Below are 14,526 nucleotides of genomic sequence, written 5' to 3' on the forward strand. Positions count from 1 at the left end.
AGATAGCTCACCTACCGTGTCTTTAAACTTAGTCAAACTGTTGTTCTAACTCCACAGTGCAATCTTGTCTGGGAAATACCTTACCATATTAGGCAATCGGGCCCCAGAGAGAGAGGAAAACAAAACAGACTTAGGATTTTACCTAAAAGGAGAATGGCAAAAATACTGACTGGTGGTGGAGAGTGGACAGAAAGTTGCTGGATACCCTCCAGCAGATAAACGGGCTTCACAAGATTAAGTAACAAGGTTAAAAAATTCTGCTCAACAGAAAGGATCCAGCAAATAGCCAGAAGCAACGCTGTGAAACATTGGAGAAAAAGGGTTGCTATTTACTCAAAGAAAGAAGGTGGGAAAAAATAGTAAAGATCTCTGAAACTAGGACTGTTGGAAGGACTGGCAAAGAAGCATAAATGGGATGGGTTATTTAGGCCATAAAAATGAAAGCCTGCTTGCTTGACAAAGAAGCTGCAGGGACTTGACTTGATCAGATGCTCAACAGGTTCCAAACAGCATTTGAAACATTTAGTTCTTGTTCCTTTCCTTTCTACTCATTTCTTTCTCCCTACTTCAGCAATCTCCTTTAAAATTTATTCCTCAAAATTCTTCAGTTATATGTCAGAACACATGTTGGAGTTATAGAGGATTTGGGGCTACTTCTGTGACTCTCCAAATAATCCACTCTTTAAGGATAAATTAATAACTTCAAAATCACATGATCCTAAGGCCAAAAAAAGTATTCCAAAAGCCTTGCTCTCATCCAGATGTAGGAACTTAGAGATCTGGAAAATAATTTAAATGGATAGTAATTATCTCTATTTAAATGTATTAGCTCATTTTCATTTCACGATGCTAAGAGGCAGACTATCACAATCCCTACTTTACAGATGAGGAAACCGAGGCACAGAAAGGTTAAATAACCTATCCAAAATAGTTAAATGGTTAAGCTGGGGTTAAACGCAGGGAGTCTAGCTCCTGGGTCTGCACTCTTAACTATTATGCCATATTACTTGTCATAACAGTATGTGGTATGATATAAGAGATATAACACATATAAAGATACAAATTTTGAAGGTAGTGCAACAGCTGTGCACTAGGACTACGACTCTGTGATACTAGCAAGGTACTTAACCTCCACACCTCCTGGGCCCGAGCGGTTAACTTCAAAATGACAGTGTTAACTAGGTGGCCTTTAAAGTATTTTTTAGCTTTAAATTTAGTCTATAACTGTCATTCTAGCCACCCTAGAGCTATTAATAAATCAAATTTTAATATACAGTAACATCTCTACGTGTTAGGTGTTTTATTTCTAATAAAAGTTTTTCCAAGAGTCTTTTTTTGTGGGGGGACAGGGTCTCGCTCTGTTGCCCAGGCTGATGTGCAGTGGTGTGATCTTGGCTCACTGCAACCTCCACCTCCCAGGTTCAAGCGATTCTCATGCCTCAGCCTCCCGAGTAGCTGGGATTACGGGCAGGCACCATCACACCCAGCTAATTTTTATATTTTTAGTAGAGATGGTGTTTCACTATGTTGGCCAGGCTGGTCTTGAACTCCTGACCTCAATTGGTCCATCTGCCTCGGCCTCCCAAAGTGCTGGGATTACAGGCATGAGTCACCATGGCTGGTCCCAAGAGTCTTCTTAACTGCAAGTGACAGTTACTCAAAGATGTAATAGAGCTGAAGAAAATTTGGCAAAGGAGACCAAGAGGTAAGTTAACAGATCATTTGGAGACATGGTAATCAATAGAATCCCTCTGATGTAGTAAGAAGAGTAAGAAGAGTCTTATGACATCCCTGGACTTCAAAGGCCTCTAGACAACGTTGCAGAAAGGAAGCAATTTCTAGTTCAAAAGACGCCAGAAGATGCTCTGGAATGTCCAGCTCTCCTATACCACTGCATAGCCCATTTAGAAATAGACTGAGCAGATTTCATGGGAAATAGCCCTTGAAAAAAGAAGTAAAATAAGAACAATGATAAAACTGCCTATTGTTCCATGTGTTTTGTTTGATTTTGTTTTGGGAAAAGGCGGAAACTACATCCATATTCACAGGGTCAGGTACCAGGATTGCTCAGTTTCCTTTGCTGATTCTTCCACTTCTCCTCACTTTGAATTTCGGAGTGCACCAGGGCTCTTTCAGCCTCTTCTCTGTCTACATTCATTCTCTTGGTGGTCACATTCAATCTCATGGTTTTAAAATGCAATCTTTAGGTTTACTGATATCCAAGACATAGTTCCAGCCTGGTCCTTAATCCTGAATTCCAGATTCCTACATCTAACTGTCCTCTTGACATTTCCATGTGGAAACATGTCAATCAGATTTATTAGATTTAACAATTCTAAAACCAAAACCAAATGCCTACTGTCCCCCCACCAAATGTATTCTTCCTGCAGTATTCTCCATTTCAGTTAATAAAATTCCATGCTTTTAGTTGCCTTAGCTAAAAAGTCTTAGTGTCAACCTTGACAACCTTCTGTTTTCTCACCTGATATCCAAGAAAATAGCAAATCTCATTGGTTCTAACTTCAAAATACATTCTGAATATGACAACTTCTCAGCATCTTTACTGCCTGCTATTCTCCTGGTATAAACCACCATCTGTTTTCCCCTGGATTGTTGCATTATAATGGCCTCCTAACTGATGTCCCTGCTTCCGCTAATGTCTTCTCAGAGTACATTCTCCAAAATAGCAGGCAGTGATCCTTTAAAATATAAGTATAATCATGTCACTCTTCTGCTCAAAACTACAAAAGCCAAAGTTCTTATAATAACTTATCAGTCTATGCCATTTGGCCTTCTTGCACATTCCACTTTAGCCACACTGATTTTTTTTCTTTTTTTTAACCTGTCTTCAGGCATGCCAGACACCTGTCTTAGGGTCTTTGCAGTTGTTGTTCCCTCTGTCCATAACACTGTACCCCCACATGTCTACATAGTTTCCCACCTTGCTTCCTTGAAGTCTAGGCTTAAATCATATTTTCTTGGTTAGGCCTATCCTGACCACCCTACTTATAATGTCATCCTCCTTTCATGTTGGCACTTCTGATTCCTCCTTAGTCTACTCTATATGGTTTTTCCATAGTACATATCACCTTTTAACATAATATTTAATTTACATATTTATTTTATAGTCTGTCTCCCCCACTAGAATGTAAATTCCATAAAAGCAGGGCTGTTTGCTCATTGTTGCATCCCCAAATCTAGAAAAGTGCTTGATCATAATAGGCAGTTAAAAGCACTTGTTGAATTAAGATGCTTACGAAAGTAAAGGCAGGACAATATGGAAAATGCATTTAGTGGCTTTTGGTATATTTCTAGGGCATCTGTTTTCTGTTAAAGTTCAAAACTCAGCTCTCCTAGCAAATTCCAATTGTGTTCTTTTATTTAGTTTGAAAACCTTGTATTTGATTGCTTACCTCTTTTAGAAGACTTTTACCAAGAGATCTCTCCACTAGCATACCCCCAGTTATCTGAGGCAGGTACCTTGATATCTATGATTTAGTAACTCTTTAGTACTATCTCCTTTACCAATGAGTTTTGAGGGATGATTAGTAATCCAGACCTACTGGTTGCATTCTGGATGGGGACAGCTACATTGCTAACTTTTAGGGTAAGGTTTCAGTGATTTTGTTCAGATTGAGTGCCACCTGTTTCATCTAAAAGCAACAGAGATTCTAGGGGAAAAGAAAAGTATGAAAAGTCTTACTTCCTGACATACATAACTACCCACCTATGTCAAGGACAGCAGAAGAATGCTGATGCTCTACCCACTGAATCTTGATACTCTGAGTAGGCTTTTAAGTTGTCCTTCAAGAAGACGTTCCTTCACTCAGGGAGGTGAGATGCTACTAGCAAGTCAATTCGAACATGTAACCTGCTGAGTAAAAAAACCAAATGGATGAATAGGGAATAAAAAAGGATACAAGTCCTAATTTCAGGTTTGCCTCACTATAGTAAAACAAAGAGGTTCCCTGAAAAAAGGTATAGGTTGCTCACCTAGCAGAGATATCATGCCCAAATAATTCTTAATTTCTCTGGGCCTCAGTTTTCTTAACTGTAAAATGAGGTTCCTAACCCAAGATATCTCTAGATTCTCTTCCAATCCTATGATACCAAAAGCTGGGAGGCAAGTACCTTTACTACATTGAACTGGGTCTTTCAACAATTCCTTTAAAACAAAAGCAATTTGTCTTTTGCTCAGCTTCTTTAGGGCACCATTCTGCCTGTGCACCAACATCTTTTCTGTTGACCACTTGTGCCCTCTAGTGATAAATTCAATTATACAACAGGATTGGCTTGGAAAACAGCTCCAGAGTAAACAGGGAAAACAGTAAGAAAGCAATAGATAAAATTCAATGTAAAGAAAATGGAATCCAGGCCAAAGATGCAGGTTAAAAAAGATGGAAATAATCCAATGGTCATTACCTTCTGTGGTGTACCTATGCTTGTTCCCTCCAGGGCAAACATTCTATGTGATTACTACTATAGTAAAAAAAACAGCAAACACACTGCTGAATATAAAAGCATTTTCAGATGTAATTAGAATAACCCTATTCCTCAAATTAAGATGCAGATTATTTTTTATTTAGAAAGACAAAGGATCTATTAAGATTCTCAGAGACTGTCATATACCTAATGTGGATAAACAAAACAGAATTGTTTTTAAACACATCTGTCAAGCAGGTGCTAAGATGCCAATTTTAAATATTCATGTTAGTTTCACTGGTGCATGGATTTACCAATGGGGATGGGTTCGGACTAAAATTATGTACTATGTTGGGCTTAAGTAGGGTCCCCAGCCTTCTAAGCATGTTCCTTGCTGTCCCCAGCATAGCAATGCATGACTAGTCTATCACATACTCTCTTCTGAAAAATTTTAAATTGATGCATTATAATAGTATGTATTTATGTGGTACAAAGTGATATCTCAATACATATATGCAATATGTAATGATCAAATCAAGGTAATCAGCATATCTATCACCAAAAATAATTTCTTTGTGTTGGAAACATTAAAAATCCTCTCTTCTAAATATTTGAAAATATACAATAAATTAAGTATATTCACCCTTTAGTGCTACAGAACACTAGAACTTATTCCCCTACCTGTAATTTTATATCTGTTAACCAACCTCTGACTGTCCCCCTTTTCCAGACTCCAGTAACCATAATCCTACTCTCTACTTCCATGAGCTCAACTTTTTAAGATCCTACATATGAGTGAGAACATGAGGTATTTATTTTTCTGTGACTGACTTATTTCACCTAACACAGTGGCTTCCAGGATCATTCATGTTGCTGTGAATGACATAATTTCAGTTTTCTTTATGGCTAAATAGTATTCCACTATGTACATATACCACACTTAATTTATCTATTCATTTATTAATGGACATTTAGGTTGATTCCATGTCCTGGCTATTGTGAATAGTGCTGCAATAAACATAGGGGTGCAGATATCTCTTTGAAAGACACAGAGAGAGTGAGACTGAGAGAGAGAAAGAGCGGGAGAGAGACAGAGCATGAGAGAGAGCAAGAGCACCAAATCCTAACCACTAGACCACCAGGGAGCATCATCTCTTTGATACACTGTTTTTCTTTCCTCTGGATAAATACCCAGTAGTGGGACTGCTGAATCATATGGTAGTTCAATTTTTAGTTTTTGAGGAACCTCCATACTGTTTTCCATAATGGCTACAATAATTTATATTCCCACCAATAGTGTATTAAGAGTTTCTTTTTCTCTACATCCTCACTAGGTTTTGTTATTTTTTGTCTTTTTGATAACAGCCATTCTAAGAGATCAGATGATCTATTTCATTGTGGTTTTGATTTGCATTTCCCTCACCAAATATTCTATTGACAGCAAACATTATGGCCATTCCTGACCATATATCTTACCTGTACATAAATGTTGGTTACATTTTTCTTGTTATATAAAAAAGGAAACGAACTTCAATGACCTCAATAGAGATTCAGTTTAAACAACAGAAAGGTCTCCTAAACCATGCTGTTGTCACTGCTATATAAGTGAAGTATTAAACAATCTTTTGAAATCTTTAGGAAGAGGGGGAAAAAAACCATAGGTATTTTGAATCATTTAGGTCTAACTCTGACTGGAGGCATAAGATAAAGATAATAACCATTAAAGCTTCCTTTCTAGCATTAAAATTAAATATTATTGGCTGGGCATTGTGGCTCATGCCTATAATCCCAACATTTTGGGAGGCCAAGGCAGGAGGATTGTTTGAGCCCAGGAATTCGAGACCAGCCTGGGCAACATGGTGAAACCCCGTCTCTAGAAAAACTCCAAAAATTAGCTGGGCGTGGTGGCTTGCACCTGTAGTCCCAGCTACTTGGGACGCTGAGGTAGTAGGATCACTTGAGCCTGGGAGGTTGAGGCCACAGTGAGCCATGACTGCACCACTGCATTCCAGCCTGGGTGAAAGAGCAAGACCCTGTCTCAAAAAAAAAATTAAACATTATTGCTGGTTGATTTCTATCTTTTCCATTCAATTCTCTGTCCTGAGAGGCAACCACTCTTCTGATTTCTATCACCATAAATTAGTATTGCTTATTCTTGAGCATTAATGATGAAATGTTTTAAGGTGATGGAAAAGTTCTGTATCTTGATTTGGGTAGTGGTTATGCTGGTACATAGAAGTGTCAAAACCTAGGAAACACTATATTTAAAATCTGTGCATTAATTGTAAATTATATTTCAGTTAAAAAAAAAGATTTATTAGAGTCTTGGGAAGAGATAACTTTAAAAATAATAGATACTATCACTCTTAAGGAGTGGGCTAGGGAAGAGAAGGAAGTCGGCATGACCTCAATAGCAGATATAGTTTTATTGAACCAAAAACCAAAAAAGGAAAGAGCTGCCCTGGCTTCTCAACTGTATCCATGCTGATTAGTTACCAGCACCATTTCAATAGAATGCCCCCCACTCTGACTGGCTCATTTGTTGTTGCAGAGCTGAGTAAACTGTACTGCCTGATGGATGAAAATGGATTTAGGGTAGAGAGGTGGTCATAAGATACTACTGATTGTCTTGAGGTAGAAATGTAGGAATTTACACTGGGTCATGATGAGGCATGTGGCTCTGTAGGCCCATATAGATAACGGCATCATGCCTGCTAGCATTAGGAGAGAGGGCTCAAGGGAGAAAAACAGTTAAGAAATTTAACTGAAATAAACGAAACAAGCAAATATAAGACTTTGACAAAAAGGATGCCTCACTCTATGCTGATTCATTATCAGCCTTTCTTTCTGCACTATTGGCGAGGCTGGAGATTGGAACTTGGAATATATTTCTTATAGCAATCCCTAGCTTACCTGCATAAATTCAAATGTACCAGTCCAGAGATACTGGGCTGTTTATTCTTTTTGATTCACATTGTTGTTTTCTTGACACATGGTAAACACTAGTAAATGCCTTATGCAATTGGATGTGTGGAGTATTTTTAGTCTGACAAATGCCTTTCACATCAAACTGCAACAGTCTCTGCTTTTCTTCATACTTTCAAGTCAACAGTCCTAAAGTAAAATTCTCTAGGAAGTACTGCTTCCTAGAGATCAAGATTAAGATCAAGATCATCTTAATTTTCCTTACTTGGTACCCTGTAGGCTAGGATTTTCCACTGCCAAGAAGATTAGAAAAGTAGAGAAAAGAATTTTCACTGGCAAAAGACATTCTTAGACAACAAAAACTTCCCTTTTGCAATTCCCTGGATTTAAATGGCCTATGTAATTCTGTATGGATAATGTTCCATTTCAGTACTCTATAATCTATAACTCAGATCTTCTGAGTTATATTTCCTGAGTTACATATTCTTTAGAGTTATAATTCCCCAAAGGAACTTTCCTGTATTCACTCTTCCTACCTCCAAAAGCCTTTCCAAGCCCTTTGAAGAAACTAAGAATTGCTGTAATTTATACACATACACACATGCACACACTCTTGCTCCAAGGAACCTCTATATACTATTTCCACACCACACAGCTTGCCTTTATGAAGTAGCCCCAGCTTCAACCAAGGACAGGCAATTCTCACCTATGTCACCATTAGTCATTAAAGACACTACTTTCTGGAAGGCTACTATTGTCTGTTTTGGATCTAGACAAAAATATAGGCAGTTAAATGACAGTATATTATTTATATCTTCTCTGCTAATGATGAGTTAGATGTTAATTTTCAGTATAGGTTATTAAATATACTCTGAGAACATACTTCCCGTAAGTTGCAGGATACAAAAAGGTCATCTTTTTACTTAATTTCAATAGAAAAGCATGTGTATTTCAAATAATTTAGTCAAAACCAATTTCCTTCCTTCTTGGAAAACAGTACTGAAAAGAAAACCACCACCAATCATGTCTGAGTGGCTTACAGGAGCCTGGAGTATCTTCGGAAAAGCTGAACTTAGGCCTTTCACTGCAGGGAAGAGTTGGATGTCAGGCCTTAAAAGGTCAGAGTCATATAAGATGCCAGATGTTTAATCTTATCTCAAAGTCAAATATAAATGACTTGGGGACTGTCTGATGTTTTACATTCTCCACATTTATGTCCCTCTCTATTAGTGTGGATCCAAAAAGGAACTGGTATCACTTTTCATTCAAAGATTTCAAAGTATTTCATATAATCCAATAACATACTCAGAAGAGAGAAAATGATGGCTCCTATAACAGGGTGAAAGATTGGCAGCAGGCAAAGAAAAATGTAGGAAACTGGTTCAAGAGCACAGGCGTTGTTATACCACATGAGAAAACAGTACCACAAACTAACACCTGCCCCCATCTCTTAGAGGAATGTCTATCTCCAAACTCCCTCTCAACTAAAATCTGCATAAGTCTTGCCCTTTCTTCTACTAAAATTATATACAAGAGCAAGACTGTGCTCTCAAGAGACATGCCTCACTGGTTTGTCACTTACCCATGTTTCTTTGACCTCTTCAGAGCCATCAGTTTCATCCTCCTAAAAAAGAAAAAGGAAGAAAATCAAGAGGCTCATCGTCACAGACATCCTTGAAAGCAACAAGGTCAGATCCCATCAATTATGCATCTTGGCATTTCAAACATGGGCAATGAGAATTGACTTCCAAGTGATGCTCTGTTACTGCTACTTTTCACAGCCATCACAGGCAGGCAATTTAGAAATGTCACCTGTAGTCTAAAAAGTCAAATAGACCACAATTGGAAAAGGGATTTTTTTTTTTTTTGAGACGGAGTCTCACTCTATAGCCCAGGCTGGAGTGCAGTGGCCCGATCTTGGCTCACTGCAAGCTCTGCCTCCCGGGTTCACACCATTCTCCTGCCTCAGCCTCCTAAGTAGCTGGGACTACAGGCACCTGCCACCACACCCGGCTAATTTTTTGTATTTTTAGTAGAGACAGGGTTTCACCGTATTAGCCAGGATAGTCTCAATCTCCTGACCTGGTGATCCGCCCGCCTCAGCCTCCCAAAGTGCTGGGATTACAGGCGTGAGCCACCGTGCCCGACCGGAAAAGGGATATCTTTAAGACAGACGGCAGACAGACAGACTTAATTTCATCTTTGTCAATACTTATCAATTTGGCCCTATAACAATAAAATACTTTTATCTAAAAATAATTTATAATAGATGACTATTACTGTCTCATTTCTTGTCTCACTGAATAAAGTTTGTCCAATTTTCAAATGAGTCATTGGTAGGCAGGGTCCTCTTGTCCAAGTTACTGGCCACTTGTTCTTTAAAATGCCAATAACAAGGTTGAATGAGAAGGGTACCAAACAAGATATGGAAGAGGATGAATGGAACTACTGAATGTGTATTTGTAGTTAGTAAACATTGGTATATCTGTCTTTATTTGAAAGCCAAAGTTCATCTATTTTATGTTATTTGTTCTGTTTTTTTCTCCAAAAGAGTAAAACTAAGTGACCTTGTATTACTTAGAGGTTTTAAGTTCCTTGAACTTCTTGTAGTACTCCTACAATATTTAGTTAGAATCTCTGCTCATATGTGGCATTAAGATATTGTTGACTCACTACATGACATTCAGGGAATATTAGGAAGGACTACTAAAACTTGACAAGCTTATTCACTTGTTATACTTGTTTATATGGCTGTTGTATATTTCCAGTTTTTTAATTCTTTGCCAATTATTTACTGAGTGCCTGCCATGTGCTTAGCACTGTACTAGATACTGGCAATCTAGCAGGAACATACCAAATGAGTCCCACACTAGTTAGGTCTTTCTTCTCTTTTCCTCAGTAATACTTCCTGAGAATCTGCAAGATTCACGGCACCATGTAGGACTCTTTCTTTTAAACTCAACTGAAAGGATGGTGGCCAATAGTAATACGATATGCCTCAGCACACACCAATCCACTTACATCCTTTGTCCAGAAATTGATGCCTGTACCTCTTCGTCGTTCCTTGGGCCGCCTCCTCTCTCGGACGGACAGCCTCCTAGAATACTGCTCATCCAAATCTGCTTCTTGATTCTCTGGCCAGAGATAAAATAAAGTATGAACTTTAAGAATCTGGGGGATGTGCACTGTGGAGAGGCCTGTGTCTTTTGAAGCTCTACATACCATTTTTGTCCATTTCCTTTGCAGTTGTAGTATTTGTGGTAGTCGTTGAACTCTCAGAATCAGGAACTGAAAATCTATTTGTCCGTGGCAGGTGGGAACTGGTGTAGAGTGAGGGTCTTGATGTAGAAGGAGATGCTGGCGTGGTGGGTTTGTCTGGCTGAGTTGGGCACCTCAGGCGATGACAGATAGGCTGGAAATAATCCACAACATGAGATACTAGAAGTCAAGTCCATCTAAAGGATAAGGACAGCAGGATTATACAAAATGCTTTTTTTTCTATATTAAGAGGCTTATGAGTAGATGACGATCAATATTGAGTACCTGGGAATAGGTCCTCAATAAGTGAACTAAGCTAAAGTCAGTTAATTAGACAGAAAAAAAACAGCTGCTAGACTCCTACTCTGAGAATCCCATCATGTTGAGAGCAGTTCAAGCGAATTACTCATCAATTGACCAAAGGGTACTACACAGCATTAACTGTGTAAAAAAAATTCCTTTGATCTTGGAATGAAAACAAGAATGATGGCCTTTTTAAGATGGAGTGCTGAAAGGCAAGGTTTATGTAGGGAAACAAAAAGATCAGGAGCATTAAGCAGCAGAATGTAGGGATTATCTGAGAACAGAGAACAAATGTATCCTACCGAGTTCTGAATACTCTACCAGCTTGCCATAACCAGGCTTATTGAAACTTTCTAAAGTTCCCATTTTCCTTTTTGTAGTTTTGTTTTGTTGTTTTCTTTTTCTTTTTTTTTCTTTTTTTTTTTTTTTGAGACGGAATGTTGCTCTGTTGCCCAGGCTGGAGTGCAGTGATGCGATCTTGGTTCATTGCAACCTCCACCTCCCAGGTTCAAGCAATTCTGTTTTGTTGTTGTCTTTTTTTTTTTTTTTTTTTCCAACCTGAGAGTTAGGACAGATAGAGCCTAACAATAAGCCTTAACGTGGTTTATGGAAGACTCAGAGATAGATAAATCCTTACTACACATTAAATTTATGACATAGAGATTGTACACATTTTTGTGATTTATAAAGACACATACAATAAAATGTAGTACATTTGGAGTCAGACAGATCTTTGTTCAAATTCTAGCTTCAGCACTTACTAGCTGTGTGACCTTGAATAAGTTACTTAGCTTCTCTGAGCCATAACATCCTCATCTATAAAACAGAGATAACACCTTCTTCAGAGAGGATTATGAGGATTAAATAAGAAAATGTGCATTAGGTGCTTAGAAGAATAGCTGGTAATAGGTACTCAATAAATAGTAGCTTATAAAACAAACAAAATACAAAATAGAACTTCAGTTTATGGAATCTAGCCATTCAGAGTCAAAGCAAGAAGGAGATTACTTTCCTCTATAACCACAGTGACCATAATATTTATCTGTCCAAACTGGGACACTTTTGAGAGTGCAAAGGAGTGGTAATGATAATTACACAAAGACAACAGTTGTATAATTGGAACCATCTTAGATAAACCACGAGTTATGTTCACCCTAAATATAAACTTATACCTCTGACTACCAACTCCACTAGAGAAATTAAACATAAATCAAAATGTCCTTCCCAACGGTGACACTCATGAGTGCTTTGTAAGCCCTTAGGTTATAAGAGTTTGAAAAACAATACACTAGCAGTTAAGAGAGCAAGCTGTGGAGTCAGGCTGCCTATGTTCAAACTCTGGCTTAACCACTTCTTGGCTATGTGAAATGTTGGGCAAATTCCTCAACCTCTGTGATTCAATTTCCTCATATATAAAATAGAAATAGTAATATTTACCTCAGAGGGTTGTTATGAGGATTAAATGCATTAATACATAAGAAGTATACTTAAAATAGTGCCTGGCATAAAGTAAGCATGTATTGAGTAAAGTAAACACTCAATACATGCTTATATTTTTATTTGCATTTTGTCATACTATGATCTCTCTTTTTAGAATAGAAGGACATTTATTCAAAAGCATCAGTGAACTCTCAGAAGAAAAAAAAATGGTCATTTAAGGACCAACATCCTCTAAATTTTTGTCACACAGGTTTCCCAACTAAAGACAGCCATACAGAGTAAGTTGTCCATTGCAAGGTAGAACATAGCCTTTGAACTATCAGTGAAGAAGACACTCCCCAAACTAATTACCCTGCTTTTAGCACAGTACATGCCAGCAAAAATGAGCTCACCTCTTCATCCAGACTCCTGCCCCAGGGCTGCTGGCCCTCCCCAGCTTCTATTGCTGGAACTGCGGAGGGCTCATGCTTCTCAGGGCTCCCCTCAAGCCCTTCAGTGTCTGTGGGCTTCTCACAAGGCTGCTCCTGAGCTTGCCTCTCTGCCCTCGACCGGCTGAAAGTCCTTTCTGCTTCCTGAAGGTCCGTTAGGGTGACACCCTGGGAAAATATCATAAGATCAGGGCTGATTCACACTAACCATGGAATAACTCTTGATTGAGCAGCAGTATTCCCAAAAAGATCTAATAGTTATCAAATACCAAAATGAAGCCCCCCAAAATGCATAATGAGGTCACTTCAAGCAATATATGCTTAAAATAAGCATCTCACTGTACAAAGAACCCAGGCCTGAGTCTAGGTATATTTTGAATGTAATACTTTAGTTTTTCTAGTTTGATCTCCAGAAAATAGGTCAACATTGATGTCTGCCTGTTATAGATGTACTTTTTCCATACCAAATAGTTCTCCTTATCTTTATTTGAAAGGTCCCTACCCTCCCAAGATCAAATGGTTACGAACAGAGATTCTCTAAACAGCAGATACTGGGAAAAAAATTTTACTTAAAAAAAGAAAAACCTAGCTCAACAAGATGAAAATTCAGAGCTAGGCTAGAATAACAACAACACAACCTCTTAAAACTCCTAGACTAGCTTTTCTCTAACATCAATTCCCAAGTCACTCTAGGAATCATATATGGATATTCCAACAATTAACGTTCGCCCCGCAGGGTCATAGGGGCAGCAAGACAGAAGAAAGGCAAATGATGACAAAACTACAGAAGAAGGGAGAAAAGGAGTTTAGAAAGAGCATGAGTTGATTCCAACTCAAGTAGTTATGTGCGTGAGTCCTCAGAAGAAGGAAGTTCCAAAGCTGGAAGGTAGTTGATCAGGTACCGTATCCACAACTTGCTTCCCCTCCCCACACCTGGCTTTTTTACTATTAATTCATTTACTTACTCATTCTGTTAATAAAGAATTAGGTGTCTTTAGGCACTAGAACTACAAAGACAAATCAAATGATTACTGTCAAGAACCTTTTAGTCTAGCAGAAAAGACATAAGAAAACAGACCAGTATAATGAGAGAATGTAAGTATTAAAACAGAAACACAGGAATATATAAGAGGAATACCTAACACTGGGTTCTAAAGAGTAAAAAGAACTTGGGTAGGGGGAGGGAGAAAAGGCATTATAGGTAGAGGCATCCTGTACAAAGATACAGAAACAAGAGAGGCCATGGATGATTTGGAAATATGTAGGTAACTTAGCAAAGATGAAGCACACAACAAAAAAAGGAAAGTGGGAGGAGAGAGGGAGAATGAGGATAGGTGATTTGAGGAAAGCAGGCAGAGGCTAGGTCATAACAGATTTTGTAAGCTATGCTAAGAAGCTTAGATTTTACTTTCTTTGGGAGTGAGTGGTCCCTTTGAGAATCTCATGAAGACTACTGAGAATCTAATAAAATCTCCTCAAAAATTATGTACACATTTCAAGGAGTTCAAAGATCTATTCAAGTTTTGACATGGACCTTCACTCCCTCTCTACTGAATCTTTCCCTCTAAGACGGTTCTATGTTCCTGTCTCTCCCACCTTCAATTCTATGCCCCTCTCCAGCAACTTCCCCATCTCTTCCCATTCCTTCATAAACAAACTTGAAATCAATCCAGAGCAATTTATCTTCCCATATCATTTATTTCTCACTCATTTATTTACTCAATAAATATATAGTGATTTATTTACTGTA

At 38.3% G+C, this 14,526-nt stretch overlaps 1 protein-coding gene across 19 annotated transcripts in view; it reads right to left on the reverse strand.

Annotated features, from left to right (window-relative positions):
* The window catches only part of PPP1R12B (protein phosphatase 1 regulatory subunit 12B), a 237,868-nt gene that overhangs the window by 81,137 nt on the left and 142,205 nt on the right, over window positions 1-14,526 (reverse strand). For 16 of the 19 annotated variants that reach the window (XR_638984.4, XR_004179259.1, XM_009189887.4 and 13 more), the window contains 4 exons: window positions 12,741-12,944; window positions 10,570-10,759; window positions 10,369-10,481; window positions 8,930-8,971 (listed from right to left, as the gene is read on the reverse strand). Coding sequence is in view for 14 of the 19 variants with exons in the window: in XM_009189887.4 (XP_009188151.2) it covers window positions 8,930-8,971; window positions 10,369-10,481; window positions 10,570-10,759; window positions 12,741-12,944 (549 nt within the window). In the remaining 5 variants the exon portion in view is untranslated. Of the gene's footprint in view, window positions 1-3,727; window positions 3,875-8,929; window positions 8,972-10,368; window positions 10,482-10,569; window positions 10,760-12,740; window positions 12,945-14,526 lie in introns of all 19 variants that reach the window. The other 3 variants (XR_638985.4, XR_638987.4, XR_638991.4) reach the window with 2 other exon arrangements.

Source organism: Papio anubis, chromosome 1 (assembly GCF_008728515.1).
Source record: "Papio anubis isolate 15944 chromosome 1, Panubis1.0, whole genome shotgun sequence".
NCBI classification, from domain to species: Eukaryota; Metazoa; Chordata; class Mammalia; order Primates; family Cercopithecidae; genus Papio; species Papio anubis.